This window comes from Amblyomma americanum, chromosome 9, assembly GCF_052857255.1.
Source record: "Amblyomma americanum isolate KBUSLIRL-KWMA chromosome 9, ASM5285725v1, whole genome shotgun sequence".
Lineage (NCBI taxonomy): Eukaryota > Metazoa > Arthropoda > Arachnida > Ixodida > Ixodidae > Amblyomma > Amblyomma americanum.
In genome coordinates this window covers 11,041,338-11,065,201 of record NC_135505.1, presented here as the reverse complement: position 1 = coordinate 11,065,201, position 23,864 = coordinate 11,041,338, and the positions used below count along the sequence as shown (strand labels likewise).

The 23,864-nt window shown below is 49.4% G+C and overlaps 1 protein-coding gene across 1 annotated transcript in view; it reads left to right on the top strand.

The window, feature by feature from the left end:
- The window catches only part of LOC144104677 (aldehyde dehydrogenase family 16 member A1-like), a 161,347-nt gene that overhangs the window by 36,675 nt on the left and 100,808 nt on the right, over positions 1-23,864 (top strand). Inside the window, 2 exon segments of the mRNA XM_077637816.1 lie at positions 6,959-7,118; positions 16,872-17,136. Coding sequence (XP_077493942.1) covers positions 6,959-7,118; positions 16,872-17,136 — 425 coding nt within the window.

Here is a 23,864-nt window from a genome sequence, read left to right as displayed (position 1 = left end):
AGGAAACCCCGGCCTCTTTTCGGCCGCCACCACCTGCTCGTCCTGCTCCATCGTATCCCCGTAAAAGTGACACCTGGCGCACTCCCAACTACCATCCTCTCTGCTATCACTGCGGTGAGCCGGGCCACCTGTACCGCAACTGCAGGTATTGTCAGATGGGCCTGCCGGGGTTCCCTGCAGATGCACCACGTCCGCAGCCTGGGCAGCGACCCAGAGAAATCAACGATTATCTGGCCGAATCTGCCGGTGGGACCCGCAGGTCGCCATCCCCACGTCGTCGGTCTTACGGTGACTTTCCTCGGGGAAGGTCGCCAAGCCCCCGCCAGGAAAACTAAAAGCAGCAACCTTTGAGGGGGAGGTTGCTCACCGACGAAATGTAACAGACCCTCCTACGCCGCAACTAGGTGGCCACCCGATGCCACGACCGAATGCCGCCCAACACCGTGAAACGCCGACTCGACGGGAATGCCACCTGACGTATCGAAATGAACCCGCGCCGCACCGCAGCCGTGACCGAACACCGCGCCGTACCGCTCAAACGCCGTCTACGACAGCAAACCTGAGTATTTCCCTCGACGGAACATACGTCACTGCACTTGTCGACACAGGGGCGGATTACTCTATCCTCAGTGGAAATTTCGCCGCCTTTCTGAAAAAGGTCACCACTCCGTGGATGGGCCCACAGATTCATACAGCCGGGGGTCACTTAGTTACACCGACCGGGACTTGCACATCAAGAGTAGCAGTTCAAGGCGCAACCTACCTGGCAACGTTCGTTATACTCGAACATTGTTCACGTGACGTCATTCTCGGGATGGATTTCTTGACCGAGAATGGAGCGGTCATCGACCTCCAGTCAAAGGCCGTGTGTTTCTCCACAGAGAACGCAATACACAGAGATCCAGACCATCCGACTGCACTTTGCATCCTGGATGACCACGTCACCATCCCACCTCGTTCGAGTATTATGGTTTCTGTCGGCGCCAAGACTGTGCGGAATTTCGAAGGCGTCGCGGAAGGCAACCAGATCTTGCTTTTTTCCAGGAGCCTTGCTGTCGCCAGAGGAGTCGTTAATCTCGTCGACGGAGAAACAGAAGTGCTGATAACCAATTTCGGTGGTGCACACCAACATCTGAACGTGGGAACCGTTGTGGCTCACGTTGATGCCATCGCCCATGTCAGCAGCACACCCAGTATTTCCACAATGTCGTCGCAAGAGCAGAGCCCAGTCACTAGTTTCACGTTCGACGTCAATCCAGCACTTTCCCCGACGCAGCAACAACGAGTTAAAGATCTTCTTCTGCGCTACGGCGACATCTTCTCGGTATCATCGTGTGTTGGACGAACTCACCTAGCTAAGCATCGCATTATTACGGACGATAACGTGCACCCTCTCCGACAGTCCCCCTACCGAGTGTCTCCCGCTGAATGCGACGCTATTGGCCGCCAAGTCAAGGAAATGCTCCGCGACGACGTAATTCGTCCTTCCCGGAGTCCCTGGGCAGCGCCAGTCGTCCTTGTGAAGAAGAAAGATGGAAAATTGCGGTTCTGTGTAGACTACCGTCGCTTAAACAAAATCACCAAAAAGGATGTCTATCCTCTCCCCCGGATCGACGACGCTCTGGATCGCCTTTGTAGCGCTAAATACTTTTCTTCGATGGACCTCAAGTCAGGTTACTGGCAAATTGAGGTCGATGAGCGGGACCGTGAAAAAACAGCTTTTATTACTCCAGATGGCCTGTATGAATTTACGGCCATGCCCTTTGGACTGTGCTCTGCACCGGCAACTTTCCAACGCCTCATGGATACCGTCCTTGCCGATTTAAAATGGCAGACGTGTCTCGTCTATCTTGACGATGTTGTCGTCTTCGCCCCGACTTTCCAGGAGCATCTTCACCGCCTCGAATTGGTCCTACAAGCAATAAGGTCTTCTGGACCCACGCTCAAAAATGAGAAATGCCACTTTGCGTATACAGAGCTGAAGTTCTTAGGGCACGTTGTGAATCAAGCCGGTGTTCAGCCTGATCCTGAAAAAACAACAGCTATTGCCCATTTTCCGCCGCCGCAAGACCTGAAAGCTGTCCGCCGTTTTCTTGGATTGTGCGGGTATTACCGTCGCTTCGTGAAAGATTTTGCTCGCATTGCCGAGCCGCTGACGCGCCTAACAAGGTCGGACACACCTTTCACATGGGAAGCAGCGCAAGAAAATGCATTCCGCAGCCTTCAAAGCCTCCTGCAGGCGCCTCCCGTTCTGGCTCACTTCAACGTAAACGCCGACACGGAGCTCCATACTGATGCCAGCAACATCGGCTTAGGTGCTGTCCTGGTCCAGATCCAAGCAGGTCAAGAACGGGTCATCGCTTACGCAAGTCGATGTTTGTCACCAGCCGAATCAAACTATTCCGCTACCGAGAAAGAATGCCTTGCCATTGTATGGGCCACTTCGAAATTCCGACCGTACCTTTACGGCAAAAATTTTAAGGTGGTGACCGATCATCATGCCTTATGCTGGCTCGCAAGCCTTAAAGACCCATCCGCTCGCCTCGTCCGATGGAGTCTGCGGCTCCAGCAATACGACATGACTGTCGTGTACAAATCCGGTCGCAAACACTCTGACGCCGATTGTCTGTCCCGCGCCCCAGTAGATCCTTCTACCGACGCCTGTAATGATGACATCTTACTGACTGCTCTCAGCGCCTCCTGCCTCGCTGACCAACAATGCGCCGACCTCTAACTTCGAGACGTAATGGAATTTCTCAACGGCAGCAACACGACCGCCCCACGCGCTTTCTGGCGCGTGTTGCCATCTTTATGCATCCGCAATGGTCTTCTGGTCAAGAAAAATTTCGCTCCAAACAATACGCAATACCTAATCATCGTACCGCCTAGCCTGCTTAATGAAATCCTCCAAGCCTCCCATGACGAACCCACTTCTGGACATTTGGGCATAGCCCGTACGCTAGCCCGAATCCAAGAGAATTACTACTGGCCTCGTCTCCGTGCTGATGTCACTCACTACGTCAGAACGTGCCGAGCCTGTCAGCGTCGCAAGGTACCGTCAACCAAACAAGCTGGGTTCTTGATGCCCATTAGACCACCCACAAGGCCCTTCCAACGAATAGGAATGGACATGCTGGGTCCGTTCCCACGTTCGAACTCTGGCAACAAATGGATAATTGTCGCGACGGACTACCTTACCCGCTATGCAGAAACGTCAGCTCTACCCAGCGGCACCGCTTTAGAAGTCGCTAAGTTCTTCGTGCATCAGATCGTACTCCGCCATGGGGCACCTGAAGTGCTGATCACTGACAGAGGCCCTGCGTTCATGGCTGAGCTGCTGCAGGATATCTTGGTTTACAGTCATACCGACCACCGCAGAACAACGTCGTACCACCCTCAAACGAACGGGTTGACTGAAAGACTGAACCGAACCCTTTCTGACATGATTTCCATGTACGTCGATATTGAACACAAAACGTGGGACGAAGTGCTTCCTTATGTCACCTTCGCCTACAATACGGCCATGCAAGAAACAACGCAGATGTCCCCATTCCAACTCGTCTACAGCCGTGCAGTGACGACGATGCTCGACGCAATGTTACCACATCTGGACGACTCTAGCCTTCACACTGATACCTACACGTTCCTGGAACGCGCCGAAGCTGCTCGCCAACTGGCCAAAGTTCGAATTCAGAACCAACAACTTCGAGGTGCAGATCGCTACAATCGGCGCCGTCACGACGTCCATTATGCGCCTGGCGACCGTGTGTGGGTGTGGTTCCCCATTCGGCGACGAGGACTGAGCGAAAAACTCCTCCATCGCTACTTCGGACCATACCGCGTGGTCAGGTCATTGGGCGACCTCAACTACGAGGTCATTCCCGATGGATTTCAGAAGTCCCGACGGTCCTCGTGCCCTGAAGTGGTTCACGTGGTCCGCCTGAAGCCTTATCACGATCGGTAGCCTCGCCCACTAACCCCGTTCAGTCCTTCCGACCTCTCCACTCACTCCCAGCATCGGGACGATGCTTCTTTTTGCCGGGGAGTAATGACACCGCCCATTCATCGTCGTCGTTCTACTAGAACCACGAGAGCGCGGAATGCGCGCGCGAGCTGGCCTTAGAAAAAGAAGCCGAAGTGTCTGGCTGCGAATGCTCCGCTTTTGGGACTGCTACTGACGTCCGCTGCAGTCACCTACTTTGACGTATCCAACCGAGCTGTACCACCCGTGACAATATCAGTTGGATTAATACCATCAAGTCCAGGGCTTGTTAGCTTTAAAGGAACGCCTTCCTTGCAAAAGCACGCAAAGCGAATATTGACACCAAAAAAAGCTTGGTGATAATACAGATGATCATGTGCGCAAAACATTACACGAACCACGTACACGGGAGAAGCACAAGGACTGGTGCAACACTAACAATTCTGCTCAGACCAACGCATAGATATTTTCCACTCTTGCGCAAGCTAACAAAAATTCCAGTCAAGTGAGATTACTGGCAATGACGTAAGCATAAAAACTTCAGTTCGGCTGAGTAAAGTGATAAGGAAGTATCACTGTGGCCATGTGGCCCTAGGTGGCCAAAGGTGCGATCCTCTCTTCAGTTGCTGTGCGAAGCGACAAACCAGAAAATGACGTCGCCACTTTCTGTAGGCGACGGCACAGTATCTCATCAATCACTGACACAGCAGCACCCTTGTTGACAAGTGCGGACACAGACAGACTGTCGACAGACACCACTAGAATCTTCGTGAGTGAACGATGAGGCCTTGAACTGTTCGAAGAACACGCAGTTCTTGCCTCTGGAACTGCGCAACTTAGTTTCCCTCATCAGCGGATGTAGGGCGACGGCGCATAGGCGACAGTGAGCGGCGACGTGGGGACGGGGATCGACGAATCGTATACGGACGCTGGTCGGTGGCGTATGATTCTGGAGGTGGAGCAGCCCGAAGCAGCTGGGGTGAACTAGCAGAAGGCGCAAACGCTGGAGGGGCGACCATGCGGCGATAACAGAGGCAGGCCACGTGGCCGGGGAAACCGCACGAAAAGCATATAGGACGATTGTCCAGTGTGCGCCAAGGGTTGTAATGTGGCGAAGAGGGAGGATGAAGCGGGGCCGATGGTGGGACCGGTGCCGGATGCAGGACAGGCGGACTGGGTGGTAACGCCACAGGCCGAGGCCACGCAGCCACGGCGGCGTATGTCAAGGGCGCCGCCACAGGAGTGGGGGGGCTATAACGTGCCGCGGCTTTGGCGTACGACAAAGGAGGGACCGAAGGAACTTCAGGCAGGGTAGGAAGAGCCTCGGCGACTTGTTCTCGGATGACGCGCTGAAGCAAAGGCACAAGAGGAGAGGCAGCGTCAGGACTCGGGTGGACGAGAGAGATGACGATTCTAGGCAGGAGCAGAAACGAACACGCGTGACTGGCTCTTGAAGCATTCCATATTAAGAAATAGGCTGAACGATGTGTTAGCGATACTTCCTTATCACTTTACTCCGCCGAATTGAAGTTTTTGTTCTCGGCGCTTTGTGGTGTCTCCCCTCGTGTCCGTGTTCGTCTTGCGCTGTGAATGTTAGCATGAAGTACCAACTCGCCCAGCAACTGATTTTAAGCATCATTGCCAGTAATCTCGCATTGCGCAAGTGTGGAAAAATGTATATCTATGCATTGGTGTGAGAAGAATAAAATAGTTGTTAGTGTTGTGCCACTCCTTGTGTTTCTCCCATGTATGTGGTTCGTCGAATGTTTTGCGCACATCGTTCATCTGTCCCGTTGCCTTTTGCGTATCACGCCCTTTCATTTGACACTTCTCAAGATGGCCTCACATCAACACTGCCAAAGCTGTATGCATTTTCCCACCTCTCGGTTTCTCTCGACTTAGTAAGTGCCCACAAACTTCAAGCATAGCTATCTCCGTTCATGATTTTACAAGTACAGTCCCTGTTTTACGGGCTTTATCTCTGGATTGCCTTTGGCAGTTTAAGTGAGGTTGGTATCAATTTATTTGGGGAGAGTATAGCTGTGCAACGGGGGGGGGGGGGGGGTGCTCTTTTTACATGCTTTTACATTGTGCAGTAAGTTTAGTTAATTAATTTCCTAAATTACCCGCCAGCAGGTTTTGCACTTTTTGTGCTTTCTATTCATAGGTTTTTTTACCACTGTATTTTAGTGTAAAAATAGCATCAGCGTCTAAAGTGCACCTTGGGTGCTTTAGTTCTGTAAACATTTCATATAAGATATTTTTTGGCTAGTGGCCTGTAACAAGGATCCTGATTGAACTTACAGAAATTGCTTATAACTCAAATCTTATTTGTGCTATTCAAACTTTAATTGCAGATGCGGACTGTACGTAGTGATCTTGATAAGAATCCTGCCATAAGTTAAAAAATGTAGTTTTTTAAGAGCAGCATCCCCTCTTAAGCACATAACAACAGCATCGCTTGTTGAACCACTAGCTGTTAAGACAGCACATTTCCTAGCTATGCAACAGCAGTGGTATAACACGAAGAAGAAACTATGACGAAAGGGCGGGCAGTTTATTATTTTGATTTTCCTTTTCACAAAAGCACTGTTGGGGTGGTGGTGCCCATCATCTCGAGATACTATAAAAATGAGACCTCGAGGCACATTTCTTTTTATTTCATTTCATTTCAACACAAATGATGCATGCATTAGTAGCCCGTCAATAGTATTGTTCCCACAACAATATGCTTATCTTAATCAGTGACCATGAATAAATCATTTTGATTGCTAATCAGCACAGCTGTTTGTCTCGTTCTCTAGTAAGGCTTTCTGACGGGCTAGTTGGTATATATTCATTTTCTAGATATGCATATGTAGTTGGTACATATTCATTCTCTGTCTCATCTTCAAAAAACTTCTTTTCCGTCAGCATGTACCAACCAGCCCGTATTATCTCTCTTCTCTGCCCATTATTTTTGGTTGTGTGACCCAGGTGTGGTGCTGGTGCTGGTGGAGGACAGCAGCGCCACCTGCCCTGTGTCGGCGTGGCGCGTGGGCGAGGTGCTGGCTGCAGGCAACTCCCTGCTTATCGTCGTCAAGACCGACTTCTGCCTGGTCCCGATGCAGTTTGCCCAGATCGCCGCTTCTGGAGGGTACTCTTCTTTCTGTCTGCATTCATCATTGTTGACACTCATCTGGCATTGCTTGAGCCAGGAAACAATAGCAGGACAGTGCTCACTTGATCTAACTTAGTTCACAGTGGTTATGCCGCTCGTCTGCTGACCTGAAAGATGCGAGTTCAATCTCGGCCCTGGCAGTCGCTTTTCGATGGGGGTGAAATGTTAGAGGCCCATATATCCTGTGATGTCAGTGCACATTAAGGAACCCCAGGTGGTAAAAATTATCCGGAACTATGCATTACGGCGTCTCTGATAGCCTGAGCCACCTTCTGGACATTTAACTCTCGTAAACCTAACTTTGCTCACCGAGAAGCCAGCTAACATAAGGAAAACCAAGGCATGTGCAGAAAGCAAGGCCATACACAATCAACCAAACCACTTGGTCTTAAAGTGGGCCACATTTCCTCTCTTTGTCATGTGAAAAGCTTCCAGAACCTCGCGGGCCTTGGTATCTCTACTCCAGCCCAGAATCTATCTCCCGAAACCGTGGTTCACGCTTTTTGCAGTCCAAGAATTTTTCCCATGACAAATGTTCTGTCGCTCAGTGACACTTACTGCATTCTGTACAATGTTGTGAGAGATGTGCACCTTCTACTTTTTTTTGGCAGCCGCATGTGTTGAGCTGCCTGGTCATTAACGCATCACCTCGTTTTAGAACTGCGGTCAGTGAGGATGGTACATGGCAGCTTGTTCTGAGCAAATACCTGCGGAGGCACTTTAATTCTCTTCCTGTTCACGATCCTTTTCTAGGAAGAGTTCTATGAAGATGCTGTTAGCTTTCTCAAGGGAAGTGCTTCCATTGATCAGTAGACTTGTTTTATTCTGTGCCCCATAATGCTTCCTTTGCTTCTGTAACAGTTGGTATAAAGATAGCGGTGCTGTAGGGTTCCAGAACTCTTCAGGCGGGCCAGTAGGTAATTTTATGAGGATGCATGAATTTTATTGTTAAAAAGAAGGGATCTGCATCGGATCCTAAGTAGCTCCCGTGCTTAGTGACATATATTTAGCGTTTGTTGATTGCATCCTAGAACTAAGTTTATAGAGGGAAGGAAGTACTAATTGTGTTCAGGTATGTTGATTTTTTTTGTTCTTAAAAAACGGAATGACTTCGCCTACACAGATAATATGAGCGCTGCTTTAGGCAGCTTGAAAGAGCTGGTTTTCACACATGAACTCCTTTTGTCGGAGTGCTTGCAGTTTTTAGACCTACCGTGGGTGAAGATCATGTACGTTGGCAGTATGCACCTCGAGCACAGAAGGAGCTCCTGCCTTATACCTCGGCTCAATCAAGAACAGTAAAACACGCCTTTGCTAGCCTTTGCCTCAAGTCTTCTCTTGTAAAATCAAGCCACCATGCCATGCGGGCGAGCTTTGAGCAAGTAGAATTGTTAATGTCGGCAGGGTTCGCATGCTTGGTTGTTGTTGAAGCTCTCGTGTGGAAAATTCAAGGAGCCATGTTTCAAAAGCCACGTGAGCAAAGAAAGCAAACTGTGAAACCAGGAGTGGTTTTTTGTGTTCACAGGATCACCCACAATGTGAAAAAGATGGCGAATAGACATGGCTTCAGCTCCACAAAAGCTTGCACAGATTGATGCAGATTGTGAGCGAAGAAACGAAGAACTGCCGCAATAAAAAATGGCAAAAAGTTTGTGAAGGTCTGCACCGGTTTGGTACAGTATGGTTTACTGTTAAAGGGAACATGAGATCGCATATCATTGCCTTTCCACGAAGCGCTGCTGCGGAAAGCCGTAAAGAATGCCGCGCTGATTATGGACTGGACTTTTTTTCGGCATTCTGTCCCCTTGTATGGATCTCATTTTTCACACCCACAACGCATCGATTACCTCTTCTCGCTGCTGAATTGGCTTTTTTCATTCTGTGGTCGCGTTTCGTGCAAAATAAGCAACATTTTTTCCGGACTAGATTATCCACGTGTGAGTGCCTTGGTTCATATGCGACTCAACGCGTACAGTACGTGTTGTGCAGTACAAAGGAGCACCTTGTTGTAGAACCTTGGGAGGATGCTGCAAGCTATGTTCTGAGGCCTTCATTTTCGTTAAACTCGCATGGCCTGCTACCGGTGCCTGATTCCACACACCAGTGTTCTCCAACTGAAATGTCTTCATGACAAGGCCTCGTGTAGAAATGGCATTCTCAGCAGTTTTTGAAAATATTCCCCAGTTTGCTTTGTGCTCTTTTATGCGAAAAGACGAAATTGGACGCTTCATAACGTTGTTGAGCGCCTGGTAGAGAACAGTCATGGGTGTCCAAGACCTAGTAAATCATGTGGAGAAAATTGAACTGAGGTCGTAGTTCCTGGCCTTTCTTGAGAGCCGTGATCTCTCTGTGCTGAACTTGTGTGAATCCTTCATCGTTGATAAATAAAAAGTGATTCTGTGTGCCACAAGAAAACTTCCTTTGAGTCTGCCTGCTATGCTGTCTGAAGGAGGAAGTGTGGACATCTCGTGTTGTCATCTGAAGAGGAGGGCCTCATGCTGGTTTACTGTAAAATGTGAGTTATTGCATAAATGTGGCAGTGAAGGAAAAGCCCCTCACAGTTAACAGACACCCTTTCCAGGTTCTACGGGATTTTCGAGGAATATATGTGAGGCTGAAATTGTTTTTGAATCCGCATACTGCACGTACTGTTTTGAGTTGCATTATTCAACTGGTATTATTTGCTTCAGATATTACTTACGTTTGTAACAAGGTCTTCCTAACTTGCATTTCTATTAGCAAAGACAATGGGGCAAGTTTCAATAGATTCATGGCAGAAAAGAACACATTGGAGCAAGCGCTGACTTGAACAGAGTTTTACTGCAGGAAAAGCAGAATATATATACACTGTGGACTGCTAGAAAGCAAACAAAAGAAACAAAATCTGCCCACATAGTGCCTTGCCAACAGTGCAGTGCACATGTTAAAAAGTAAGGAAAGCACCAGCACCCTCTCCTGCAGAAGAAGCACTTTGATAAGTCTTCGCTAATGATGGGTGACTTGGATGGTGATTCCTTTAATTCATCCATAGATCGCGTGGAAATTGAAAAACACTCTTAACCAAAAGACACTCAGACAGTCTATTTTAAGTGGATTTATTTTCACATTGATTCCTGTGGGAAACCAACCAAATGGTCTTGCATTGTTCATGGTATTCGAGCTATTGTATGTGTGAAAAATCCGAAGTGATGCGAATATTTTCATAGCAGCTAATGTAGCGTGCGACTGCAAATACTTCGCATGCTCAGTAGCTTGCATCAAAGACAACGACTGGTCTTTTGTGACCGGTTATTTTCATTTTACAATGTACCAACTGGCCCGCATTTCAACCCTTCTCCCCAATTAACTCTGTCCCTTGCCAGCTGCGGCCACACTATCCTCGCAAACTTCTTAATCACATCTGCCCGCCCAACTTTCTGCCGCCCCCTGCTATGCTTGCCTTCTATTGGAATCCACTATGAACAAACCAATTAACATGATTCCTCACATGCCATTAATTTTAATGCTGGAATGCATTTAACGGCTACATTTCCATCTCTTTCTCTCCGCAAATTTTGTCCCAGCATTCACAGAGAAAGAATGAATAAGAGAGGACACTCTCTAGGGTGTCTACCAACTGGGAAAACGGGGAATTCCCAGGGAATTTGGATAATCTGGAGTATAAAATAGCGTAACATCAGACAAGGACATGAAAGAACACACACGAGCGCTAACTTGGAACAGTTTATTGCGGAAGAGAGCCTGTAGATATATATGACATGGCGATACATTGTGCAAGCGCGGCAGACAGTCAATTGTTAGTGGCTTCTGAGGTAATCTAATTTCTTACAAGATAGCCCAACAGAGGGTTTAGCTATGCAGTTATCACCTAAGCCATCTATCATTTCTGCTTCGATTATTTCTTGCGTGAGTTTGCAAGCGTTTTTGGCAATGACCGTGCATGCTTGAAAAAGAGGTTTACACTTGGATTCACATTTTCTGCAGTGCGCATCTAAAAAACCACCTTTCTTTTCTTTAACATTGTAACGATGTTCACGAAGGTGCTCGTTTAAGCACCTTCCACTTTGACCTACATTCTTCTTTCCACAGGTCAAAGTGACAGGCACCTCGGCAGCATCACCTATCTACTCGGAAACTAACGAGCATGCTACCTTGGGGGCGTACCGTACGGCACCCCTTTCTTCGTACTTCTTCAACATATTTACATGGAAAACCTTCTTAGTGTCACCTATAAATAATTCATAATCCATGTCCTTTTTCTTCCACGTCACAAGGTACGGGCCCTTCCATTGCATCAGTAACTTATTATGATCCGTGGGTAGCAGGACAAGAAACCTGTCGCCCGGATTCAGATTCCTGTGAATGGCTTTCTTTTCATGATAATCCCTTATGGCGTTCATGCGCCTTTTCCAGGCCTTGATTTGCTAGCCTGCATGTTTCCTTCACCTTGTCCCGCAACTCAAGAACGTACGTCTATGTTGTCTTGAGATCTGATGCAATCTCTTTATTAGCCCACAGCTCCTTGAGTATTGCAAGTGGACTTCTAACGGTTCCCCCTTACAACATCTCGAAGGGCGAGAAACCAAGACTCGTTTGCGGTACTTTGCGGTAAGAGAACAAAAGAGCTGGAGATATCTATCCCAATCAGTAGGCCTCTCCTGGTACATTTTCTTGATCATATTTTTGAGGGTGCCGTTAAACCGCTCTACAAGCCCATTACACATGGGATAGTAAGGCGTCGTCAGTAACTGCCTTACTGACAAAAGGCGGTTAACCTGCTTCATTAGTTCCGATGTGAAGTTCGAGCCCCGGTCACTCAAAACTTCCCTCGGGAACCCATAACGCTAAAACATTTCCACAAGACCCTCCGCCACTTGGGTACTGTCAATAGTTCTCAGTGGGATAGCGTCAGGATAACGAGTGGCCACGTCAACCAGATTAAGCACATATCTATGCCTTTGGCGGATACTGGAGACATTGGCCCCACAATGTCAATAGCCACTCGCTGAAACGGTAGGTCGATGGCTGGCATCTTACCCAGAATTTACGGGACCAGCTCTTCCCTTTGGAACTGTGCGCTGGCACACGTCACATGAGCGAATAAAGCGCTTAACGTCACTCTGAACACCCGGCCAAAAGAACTCCTCGGTGATCCTAGACACAGTTTTTTTAACACCCTGGTGTCCGGCCATAATGGCGTCATGTCCTAAGCGTAGCACGGTCTCTCGCATATCTCTCGGTAACACCAGCTGTTGGACCCGCCTTCCTGAACTAAATATGCATTCCCTGTGCAGAAGACCATTTACCAATTGATATTCGAATGACGTATGACTCTTCTTTTTTTTCACTTTTTCCCCAACTCTTTCGAAGCAGGCCTTCAAGCTCGGGTCTTCTTTTTGCCTAATTGCAATTTCGCCCGGTGTTACACTCAGGCACATCGTAACAGGAGCAAAGAGCGGACGCTGCGTTGCTCGGGCTGTCGCTTGAGCTCTTGTCTCCACTGCCGACGAGAAACTGACTGCACCCGTCTGAGCTGTGGCGGGCCTTTCCTCCTTTGTATGTTATCCAACGTCGGGCATCCTCCACTCGGGATCAGGGTCTTCGACACCTTGCACCCGTAATGTTTCCCAAGATGAGATCGTAGATGGGTTGGTCTATGCATTTTGCCACTACCTGCCTAGTATAATATGGCGTGGACACAAGAATCCTGTCTTCAGGAAGTTACCTTACTGCGGTATCTACAAGAGTGACGGCCGACGCTTCCCCTGTAAGATCCTCGTCCTTCACCAGGCTTCTCCGAACCAAAACTATGTTGGCTTTGCTGTCTCTAAGCACCAATATAAGACGGTCCCCTATTTGCCCAACCAAGCACTGGCATTGCTGCTTTCGACTTGGGTGTTCCACTCACCGCCTCATTTTCCAGCGGCGTTCGCTCTTCTTTCAGCTGTGGAACTTCAGGTGGCGTGCCAAGTTCTACCCTTAAGTCGACAACGTATGCAGCTCGGCCCTGCGTTCTGTATCGGCACTCATCCAGAGTATGACCCCTCCTCTTACAACCTTGACACATTATAATAAACTGCAATCTCCAACCAAAAATTTTAACTTTAACCCAACGTTTCGAAGCCCACTCGGCTCCTTCATCAGGGGTTACTGAGGACAGTAGTTAGCGTCTTTTAAGTATGGAGGGGAGGGGGGGGGGGTGGGGGTGAAAAGAACGACAGCTGTGTCACGAAAGGCGCGGGGGGGGGGGTAATGATGAAGGATATTTTGAGTTTCATTTAAACTCCGTAGAACCTGACATTCAGTTCACGCTAAAGGTGGAACAAGAAAACTCCCTGCCGTTTTTGGACGTCCTCGTGTCCCGAAACCACAATACCCTTCAATTCTCCGTATACCGCAAACCAACCCACTCAGGCCGGTATCTCCACTTCTCTTCGAACCACCCGACAATCCATAAAGCATCAGTGGTGAAGACGCTGTTCAGAAGAGTTGAGACACGCTGCAGCACAGAACTGGACAGAAAAAAAGAACAACGCACGATATTCAAAGAACTCATCATGAACGGCTACTCAAAAGACTTTATTCAAAAAACCATTCGACGTCAAAAACACAACATTCGTCAAGAAATCAACGCACAAAGACCAACGCCACCACCAAAATACGTCGTTTTACCTTATGTCGGAGGTGTCAGCGAAACCATCGCCCGAATCCTGAAAAAGTCTGGTCTCCAGGTTGCGCACAAGCCCACAAACACTGTTGCGCTTTGCCTACCTGTTCCCAAAGACCGGCCGCCGAGAGAAAGAGCCCAAGGCATTGTCTTCCAAATTCCATGCGCCAACTGCGATGCAAGCTACATCGGCGAAACCAAAAATTTCAAAGAAAGGATTCGACAACATAAAAACGACGTCCGCAAATTCGCAAGAGAGCGCAATCCAGTAGCCGAACATTCCGAGGACTCCGACCATAGAATCTACTTCGAAGAAACCGAAAGAAATTACCACAAAAGACTCCTTCTGGAATCCTGGCATATCCTAACCACCCAGAACCATATCAACCGCACAAGAGGAAACCTGCCCCCAGTATATGCCCAGGGACTTCGCTCTTCAACTCAACGAAAAAAAGAAAGTCACCATTCAGCACCTCCCTGCAGTGCGCCAGCGTGACTAACAGCCTAAACCCCCTCCCCCCCCCTCCGCGCCTTTCGCGACACAGCTGTCGTTCTTTTCACCAGCCCCCTCCCCTCCATACTTAAAAGACGCTAGCTACTGCCCTCAGTCACCCCTGATGAAGGAGCCGAGTGGGCTTCGAAACGTTGGGTTAAATTTAAAATTTTTGGTTGGAGATTGCAGTTTATTATAAGTCTTCAAACCCATCCAGACAGGCAAATCTGTCATAATGTTTAGTTTTCAACCTTGACACACAACCTGTGTTTTTTGGGCAGCGCTACTAGTCCGACAGTCAACTGCACGGTGTCCCACTTTGCTGCAGAGAAAGCACCTTACTGGCACCTTAGATGCACCGCCATATGCTCTTGATTTTGCCTCATCTGTCTCTAGGATCTTTTGGGCTTCCTCCTTTGCCTTACTCAAATTTCTTAGCCCTTGAGCCTCGAGGAATTGGTCTGCAGTGTCGGCGAACTCTTCCAATGAACGCACCCCTTCAAAACTTTTCTGTGTTTGACATATCAAGCCAGCTATCAAAATAGTATGTCAGCCTGCAGGAAAACTGCTTAGCGGTTTCCGAATCCTCAGGTTTCGCGATGCGAAATCTCTCACGAAAACCCTGAATCTTTGGAGGAGCGCCTTTTTGACTTTCTCAGTCCATGGAATCAGCAGCAGGCATCTTTCCAAACACACTCAGTGCCTCTCCGACTAAACACATGCTCAATGCCGTGGCCCATTCACTGCGCTCCCAGCCTTGCCCCAAAGCTATCTGCTCGAATCGTTGCAGATATGCGTCCAGATCATCTGTTTTGTCATCGAAGGTAGCCATCAGCTTCCTTGTACAAATTCTGGCCGGTCTAGGAGATTCTGTAACTGCTAAGGAACACTGTTCACTGTCCGTGATCTCCTCATATACTTCTGCGACATGCGCCTGTTTCCACAAAAGAAACTCCTTCTCCCGTTCTAGCCTTCTTTTCTCCTGTTCTTCTGTTTCGCGAGCGTCTGCGCGTGCTTGCACCCTTTCCTCTTTCTGCCTCTTTCCCTCCTCGTCATAGAGACGCATCACCTCTTCCTCGCTTAACCTCAGCTTGAGCGCCAGTTCTAATGTTTTTGCCAAATCCATCTTTTCTGCCGTCGAGAAGTCGGAAAGATCCGGGACAAAGCAAAAAGAAAAAAAGGAAATGAATCCTGACACAGGCTCGCCACTTATCTTTGTCACGGATCTCCCCGGAGAACACTCGGACCGAAAGAATGGACTAGGCGACAGGTGTACCCACACAGACGCACATTTAATACACCCTACGTGACACACACATTAGCACACAGAACTAACACAACACACAAAGGCTATAAATACACACGACCCGGGAACACTGCTACCAGCGTATACTACTAGCGTTCTACTTTTAGTGGTCGGCATTCGTGCTCGCGGTTGGTTCGGTGCGGCTGCGGCGTTGTATGGATCCAGTAGCCGGCGTCGAGGTGGCTTTCGACGTGCTTGGGCTGGCGTCGCTGGCTGCGTCGTATAAGCTCCTGGTCCAAGCGCCCGTGGAGGTGATGCCGGTGTTGTTGGTGTTGGGGGCACCACCCGGATAGGTGGCAACAGCGCTGGAGACACCCCTGGCCGTAGCAGGTGGTAGTGTCCCCCGTTGGCTCCCCGGAACGGGCTCAGGCACGGCAGGAAGTCCACGATGCGAAGCCATAGAACGTGAGCTTACCGGAGCAGTAGCCGGTGTCGCTCTCTTCCAGCCGAAGCGTCCCTGACCCGCCGGAGCCTCCGCTTCTCTGTTCTTCCCCGCCATGCTTCGCTCTCCCTCGCCCTTTTACACCCTTGGCGTTAGTCCACGTAAGCCTTGTCATCGTCTTCTCCTTCTCTTCTCCACCAATCATCTCTCTCCACCTCACCAAATGCTTCTCCATCATCTTCTTTATTCTTCGGTTAATCTACGTCGTCTTCTTCACACCTCTTTCCTTCATAATTTTATTTTCGACTCCTTATTATATGTGACAGTGAGATCAAACAAGACCTTTGTGAATTCAGCTACTGCCGTCGTATTCTTGAAGTTGGAAGCTGTGGCCTTCATGTTGTGAACGGTGGTTTTAAAATCGGACACGTGGCAACAGGTTGGCAGCTTGTGGAATTTCTTCATGCTTTGTACAACTTTGTACAACAGGGAGAAACATTTACCCTATGAAGTTTACCCGCTGTGACATGTTCACTTTTGCATCTTGGCTTTGTCCCATCCCATGCACCCATTGGTGAAGGACCAAACAGTGCAGCTATCAAAGGCTAAGCTAGTCTAAATGAGGATGTGTCCCAACGTCCAGAGCGATGCAGTTGCATGGAGCTATCACAGTAGCCTGGCATTCTCAATCTAACGGACTTTTTTTGGGTGACGTTGATTTTTCAAATGTTTAAGTTATGTATCTAGAGTCGAAATAAGCAGTCGCGAGCTGTATTTTCATTGTGCAAATTATTGACATATTTTTCTGTGTTCTGAAACTTGCAAGCCCTTTAAAAATATTTGGGGTGCCCGCTATTAGAGACCAGCCAACTGAAACGCAGGCTTCCCAAAGGGCTGATCAACGTGCTCGCTGCACCGACAGAAGGCATGGAGAAGCTGCTCCTCCAGGCGGAGGGTGTGGCGCACGTGCACGTGGTGGCAGAGCACAGCCGGTGCCAGGAGCTTCGCCGCCTCTTGGCTGGACCCATGGTGCCCTTCTCCAGCTACTCGGGATGTGGGCGCCCCCTGGCAGTGGTGCTGGAGGGGGCTGACCTGCATGGCGCGGCCGCGGGCATTGGCGAAGGCTTCGCCAACAGCAGTGGCAAGGCAAGTGAGGTTGGGCACTCGAGTGTGCGCGAACAACACAAGCACTATGAGCAAGCTGTTGTCTCTTTTTTAGGGGCGTGCAAATATGGAAATGTTCGAACTTGGATCGAACTCAGGTAATAAAAAAAATGGGTTTGAATATCGGATATCTGTTCAGTATTAAAAAAAATTAAGAAAATGAAGCAGGCAAATTTGGTTGCCTATACTTTTTTTTTTTTTTCAGAATAGTGTATGGTCTTTGCATCTGAAATAAACCAAATGAGACTGACTCGGCACCGTATTAAAAAAAATGTGTGATGCGCGTAGAAATGTATACTCTTTGCTTAGACAGTATAACAGTACCCAACCTGTAATGTGGTCATGCAAAATGAAATTTAGAAATTTACACGTTACTGGCAACTAAAAATAATGTGATGGCTAGAAAAATTTAAATAATTTGGAGTTGAAGGAGCCAGAAAAAAACGCACAAATTATCCGAAGGTCAATTTAAAGACTGCCTTGCCCTCCTTCACCCCCCCTCCATCCTTTGAAAAAAAAAGCTGACGAAAATGCAGTGTAGCCTCATGAAGAAGCTCCGTCGCATACACACTGCAAAGCTCGTGATGTGCGCACAGTGTCGGCATGGTGGACGGAATGGCAAGACTGCTTTTAAAAAGAAAAAGGAAATGACCAGTGACATGCTAACGAGCATCCGAAAACAGCGTGCAGCTGGCTTAGGATAACCAGCAAAAGTGCGGGCTAGTGGCGAAGGTCAGAAATTGAAACTACACGGCTAGGCTATTTTTTGGCTTGGTGACAGGGGTTCTCCAGTTGTCGTCATGCCTGCCGTTACAGGTACGTCAGAGGTGAAGGGGTGACAATGCGCTATGCAATAGGCGGGATTTTTTAGGCCCCATTGGGACCTCTACTGGCCCCTTCGGGAGCCTCGTGCAAAATATTGCAAGTGGGCTTTTTCACACATGATCTAAAAGAGGTTACTGAGCTCACGCTAAGAGTTGGTACTGCGACATAACGAACGCCATAGTCGTGGGCTTCAGGTATCTAATACTTGTCACACGGCCTGTTTCAATCAACATAGCGTCTAGAGCCTTCGAGATTCTCAATCGCTATCGAACTCGAGGGAGTTGTGTTGCTGGTACATGGCAAATCTCAATGGCATAAATAACAAAATATTTTTATAACTCTAAACAAAATGCATGCAAAGTGGATGCTCTACCTCCAGGCCATCGCTGTTTAATTCCAGTAAGGAAGGGCATCAGGCAGGGAGACATGATCTTGCCAATGCTATTCACCACCTGTTTACAGAAGGTATTCCGAGGCCAGAATTGGGAACAGTAAGGGATAAGAGTTTGTAGCGGCGCTGGTATCGCCAGCAACGCTGATAAGAAGATGACGTTGGGAGTGCGACCTGGCTTGTGCAGAACAGTGGTTGCGCTTTCGGCAACCAGCCTGGCCAGCAACGTCGACAGCCCGCTCCACCGGCTCACCAGCCATGGCTACCGGGACCTCCAGTAAATGTGGACCACCTGCCACAAGTTAATGGAGAATACCTACATAAGCTGTGATTCACTGATGACATTGCCTTGCTGAGTCACTCAGGAGATGAACTCCAAATCGCGATCAATAAGTTAGAGAGCGAAGTGATAAGTCTAAAACTTAACATGCACAAAATCAAAGTAATGTTCAACAGTCTAGCAAGGGAACAGCAGTTCACAATTTGCAGCGAGGTGCTCGAAGTAGCAAAGGAATACTTAGGGCAAGTAGTGGTCGCTAATCCGGATCATGCAAGGGAAATAACTAGAAGAATAAGAATGGGGTGGAGCACATATGGCAGGTTCTCTCAGATCATGAATGGCAGTTTACCAATATCCCTCAAAAGAAAAGTGTACAACAGCTGTATCTTACCAGTACTCACCTACAAGGCAGAAACATGGAGGCTAACGAAAAGGGTTCAGCTTAAGTTACAGACAGTGCAGCGAGCCATGGAAAGAAAAATGATAGGTCTAACGTTAAGAGACTGCAAGCAGGCAGAGTGTGTGAGTGAACAAACGCAGGTTAATAACATTCTAGTCGAAATCAAGAGGAAGAAATGGGCCGGGGCAGGGCATGTAATGCAAAGGCAAGATAACCGCTGGTCTTTAAGGGTAAAGGAGTGGATTCTAAGAGAAGGCAAGTGTAGCAGGTGGCGGCAGCAAGTTAGGTAGACGGATGAGATTAAGAAGTTTGCGGGCAAGCGGTGGGCGCAGCTGGCAAAGGACGGGGTAATTAGAAGGGCATGGGAGAGGTCATTGCCCTACAGTGCACGTAGACAGGCTGATGATGATGAAACTAAATGTTGAAATGCACTTTTCTGTAGTCATAAGAGGTTTTTAGTTATTGCCACACTGCTAACACTGCCGGCGCCACCTCGTGGCCGAAGTTTATCTCTTAGCATGTGGCCAAGCATTTTCTTTGTCTCAAATGAGCGTTGCTGTTTGGCGCTAGCGCCTGCCTGGGTGCTCATATGGTGTAGCTCATACTGAGCGCGATAGTATGCTGACCCAGACGATATCCTTGACATTGCTCCCCAGCACACGGACGCAACACCCGTCCACAAAGTGAGCCGTCGCCTGCTATGCCTGCAACCTGAGTTTGAGCCACTGACAATGCCTGTGCGAGCTATGACGTCCACCACTGGCACCCAGACATGTCAGTACTCCGGCAATGCCCTGCTGTTCGTCCTTCTCGCACCTCGGTCGGTGCCATCCTTCCGGAGTGAAAGGTTCGAAGATGTAGAAGATTGGTTGGCCAGTTTTGACCGTATAGCTGCATTCAACCAATGGGACATTGAGCGGAAGCTGATGAGTGTGTATTTCGCACCTCCAGACTCGGTGAAAATGTCATTTGAGAACTACGAGGCATCCTTCTCCAACTAGGCAGCTTTCCACTGTGAGTTGCTTGCCACATTCAGCTCAAGCGAGCAAAAAGAAAATGCTGAAATTGCCCTTTGCTCCAGGTCACAGCAGTCCACCGAGAGTGTGGCCATGTTTCTAGAGGACACGACACGTCTCTTCAATCGGGCCGTCACTGCCATGCCCAAGACTACAAAGGTGCGGCACCTTATGCGTGGGATGAAGGAGCAGCTCTTTGCTGGCCTCATTCGCGACCCTCCGAGAACTGTCGCCGCCTTCACCAAGGAAGCTACGAGCATGGAACGTTCCCTGCAGGAACGGAGTGCCCAATACGGCTGTCAGGCAAGTGTAGCAGCCACTCACTACTTCGCGTCTATGCCAGCACCCGGGGACAAGGCACTGTTAGATCTTGTGCGGAGCATTGTCCACGGAGAACTGCAATACCTCCACTTGGATGCTCCATCGGCAAGAATAGCTTTTACAGGGGACGTCGTCCATGACAAAATCTGGCGAGCAGTGCAGCCACCACCAGCACCACTTCTGGGGCTGCACGTCATGTCTTACATCAATGCCCTACGCTCACCTGCCCTCGTGCCGCAAGTGTTCCGCCCCATTGCCGAACCACCCTCCCTTTACCTGCACCCTGTCGAGCAGCAGCAGCAAAACCTGTGTCCTTCTATCAGCAAAATGCACGTGTGGCCCGTATTCAACAATCGTCCGCTCTGCTACCGCTGTGGGAAGCCCGGCCATATTCTGCAGAACTGCCCGTACCGGCGGATGGGTTTGAGAGGATTCCCGTCGGATGCACCTCGATCCTGCTGTGGTTAAAGACTGCAGAACATTGAGGAGTACCTGGCCACTCACGTGCTACCCCCAACCTCGCAGCAGTGCCAGCTGCTATCACCATCCTCGAGGCACTTTGCTTCGCCCAGTCGGCCCTCATCCTCTGGTCAGTTCAGAGGCATGTCGCCTCGCCGGGAAAACTGAAGACGGCATGCTCCAGGGGCAAGGCTGCCACTACTGCACAGAGTCGACAGCCTCAACCCGACGATTTGATGCAACGGTCTGAGTGACGATGACCTCGCCAGTGTGCTGCAAACGACTGGTTGCCGCTGAAATTGTTACGTGACTGCACTTGTCGATACCGGCGCTGATTTTTCTGTGATGAGCAGTCAGCTACCCACGGTTCTCCGTAAGGTTCTGACGCCTTGGTCTGTGCCCATGGTCTGCACTGCTGGTGGCCATGTAGTGATGCTGGTCGGCCGCATCCAGATCCGCAGCAGCAACCTTATCTCCTAGTGCATGGCCAAGCTTCTTATTTGTCTCAAATGAGTGCAGGTGTTCGGCGATCCTCACCCCAGTAAATGGCTGCACTTCCCGCTTCCTGCTACATTTGTCAGTGACATTATTATTAAAGGCCAGTTGTGTTGTCTTGAAAAACATTGCCATTTGTGCTATTTGCTGTCTCATTTTCGCAACGCTCTGGCATGTGGCAACACTGATACTGCTGGGTATCAGTCTTCTGCTATGTAAAGTATAAAATTAATGTGCAGCCAGACAGGTACAATTTTTAAATTATTGTACAGGCTAATATTTACTGCTTGCATTAACGTTTTGGAGAATAACTTATGTTCATGCTGTAGCACCGTGAACAGATCATGCACGAAAGTGCACGTTGGCTCCACTTGAAGCAACGCTAGCAACCTTGGGAAATGCTCAAAGGCCTCGAAATCTCAGTAGAGTTCCACTCTGTTCTGTTGGCGCAATGGCCTTCGGAGCCGGCCGTTCAGCAGCGCTCAGTTCCCTTTGAGTCCATACACTATCGGTTCGTGGGCTTTGAAATGTCTATCAGTTTGAGGGCCTTCAAAATGCCCGTGTGGCAAGGGGTATAACACTGTGGAAGCATCAAACAAACAAACAAAAATTGGCTGGCGGTTTAGCATTGCTAAGCATGAAATATTGTGTGCAAGCAGTACACAATGGGGCTGTCTTGGCAACAGGCATATATGCCAACCACTTCACAGGGGAGCTCCGTGAGAGGTTTGAGCTGGTCCAACAGGACTGTTCAGGCGAATGGTTGTGGATTTGGGTGTCTTGTGGAGGACGCAGTATGGACCATCTTAAAGAGATGTACGAGGCGCTTTTACAGCGTCTCGCCGGAAAAACATGCATCCAAGACGCAGGGTCTGGGTGCAAAAAGATGCGATGATCGGAAATTCGAGGCATGGCTGGGCGCAGGTGTCGAATGCAGTCCTATAAGCGCTGGAGGTACTGCAGAGGTGGTGGCGAGGGAGCAGAAGGAACTAACAAGCGTCCTGGAAACCGTAGGAGCGCACCGAAGACGAGTTCAGCTGCCAAACAGCTGAGGTCACGACGAAGGGCAGCACGTAGGCCAAGAAGCACCATAGGCAGGCGGTCGACCCAGTGCTCTCGGCCACTCAACCATGCCATTGGCACAGGGATGGTATGCTATGCTAAGGCAGTGCCAGGCAGATGGTGGAGAGAGGTAAAGAGGGTACAGCCAGATTGCCGACCGTGATCCGTTGTAACAATGTCAGGGCGGCCGAAGCGGGAAACCCAGGTTGAAACAAATGCTTTGGCAACGGTTTCTGCAGTGTTGTCTGGAATGGGTGAAGCAGTCAGTCGTGGTCAGATTGTAGCAGCACTCGTGAGGGATTAAGCGGTCCAACCGAGTCCAGATGGACATGGTCAAAGCGACAGCCAGGGGACAGGAAAGACTAGATGGAAGTCTTTGTGTGGCGGGTCACTTTGGCGGTCTGGCAAGCTAGACATGAGCTGGCCCACTGGCGAACATCAGCATTGATACTCGGCCAGACGTACCGCCGGGTAATGAGGCATTGCGTGGCTCGAATGCTGGGATGGCAGATGTCATCCCACGCCAGTAGTACCGATGTCGTAGATGGGTGAAGGTCTTCAAGAAGCCGGCATGGGCACACTGGGGATCATCGTGGTAGGAAGAGCAAATGAAGGAGCGCAGATGGGTTGGAATGACGAGAAGCCACTTGCGACCATCCAGAAGGTAGTTGCGGCAGCAAAGGAGCTCGTCTCTGATGGGGAAATAGTGGACTGACAACAGAGAGCACGGGAAGGAGGTCGAGACGATTGGCCAGATAAGAAATCCAAGAGGCAAGCGATCCATGGGTGTCTGCGTTGCTCAGAAGCCACATCAGCGACTCAAATTTCAAGGAATGCAGAGCGATATACAAGGCACTTCCTCAGACGGCAGAGGGGAACGTGAGAGGGCATCAGCATCGGCATGTTTACGGCTGGAGGGATAGACAACATGAATGCCGTACTCTTGGAGTCGCAGAGCACGGTGCACCAGTCGACCAGAGGGATCTTTCAAAGAGGACAACCAGCAGAGGGCGTGGTGATCGGCGACAACGTTGAAACAGCGCCCGTAAAAGTAGGGGCGAAATTAGACGATCGCCAAAAGGATGGCTAAACACTCCTTCTCAGTGACAGAATAGAATAGTTGGCTTCAGCTTTTGCGAGTGTCCGGCTGGCATAAACGACAACATATTCATCAAAGCCAGGCTTGCACTGAGCGAGTACTGCTCCGAGGCCGACGCCACTGGCATCGGTGTGGAGTTTCATTGGAGATCGAGGGTCGAAATGACGTGGAATTGGCGGAGTGGTCAGGAGGCAACGGAGTGTCGTTAAGGCTTCATCGCAGTCTGGCGACCCAGCCAAAAGGTTCGTGGATGGAAAGGAGCTTGGTCAGGGGGTCGGTGATAGTGGCAAAATTGCCGACAAAGCAGTGGAAGTAGGAGCAGAGGCCGACAAAGCTCTGGAAGTGAGCTTTGGAAATTCCGC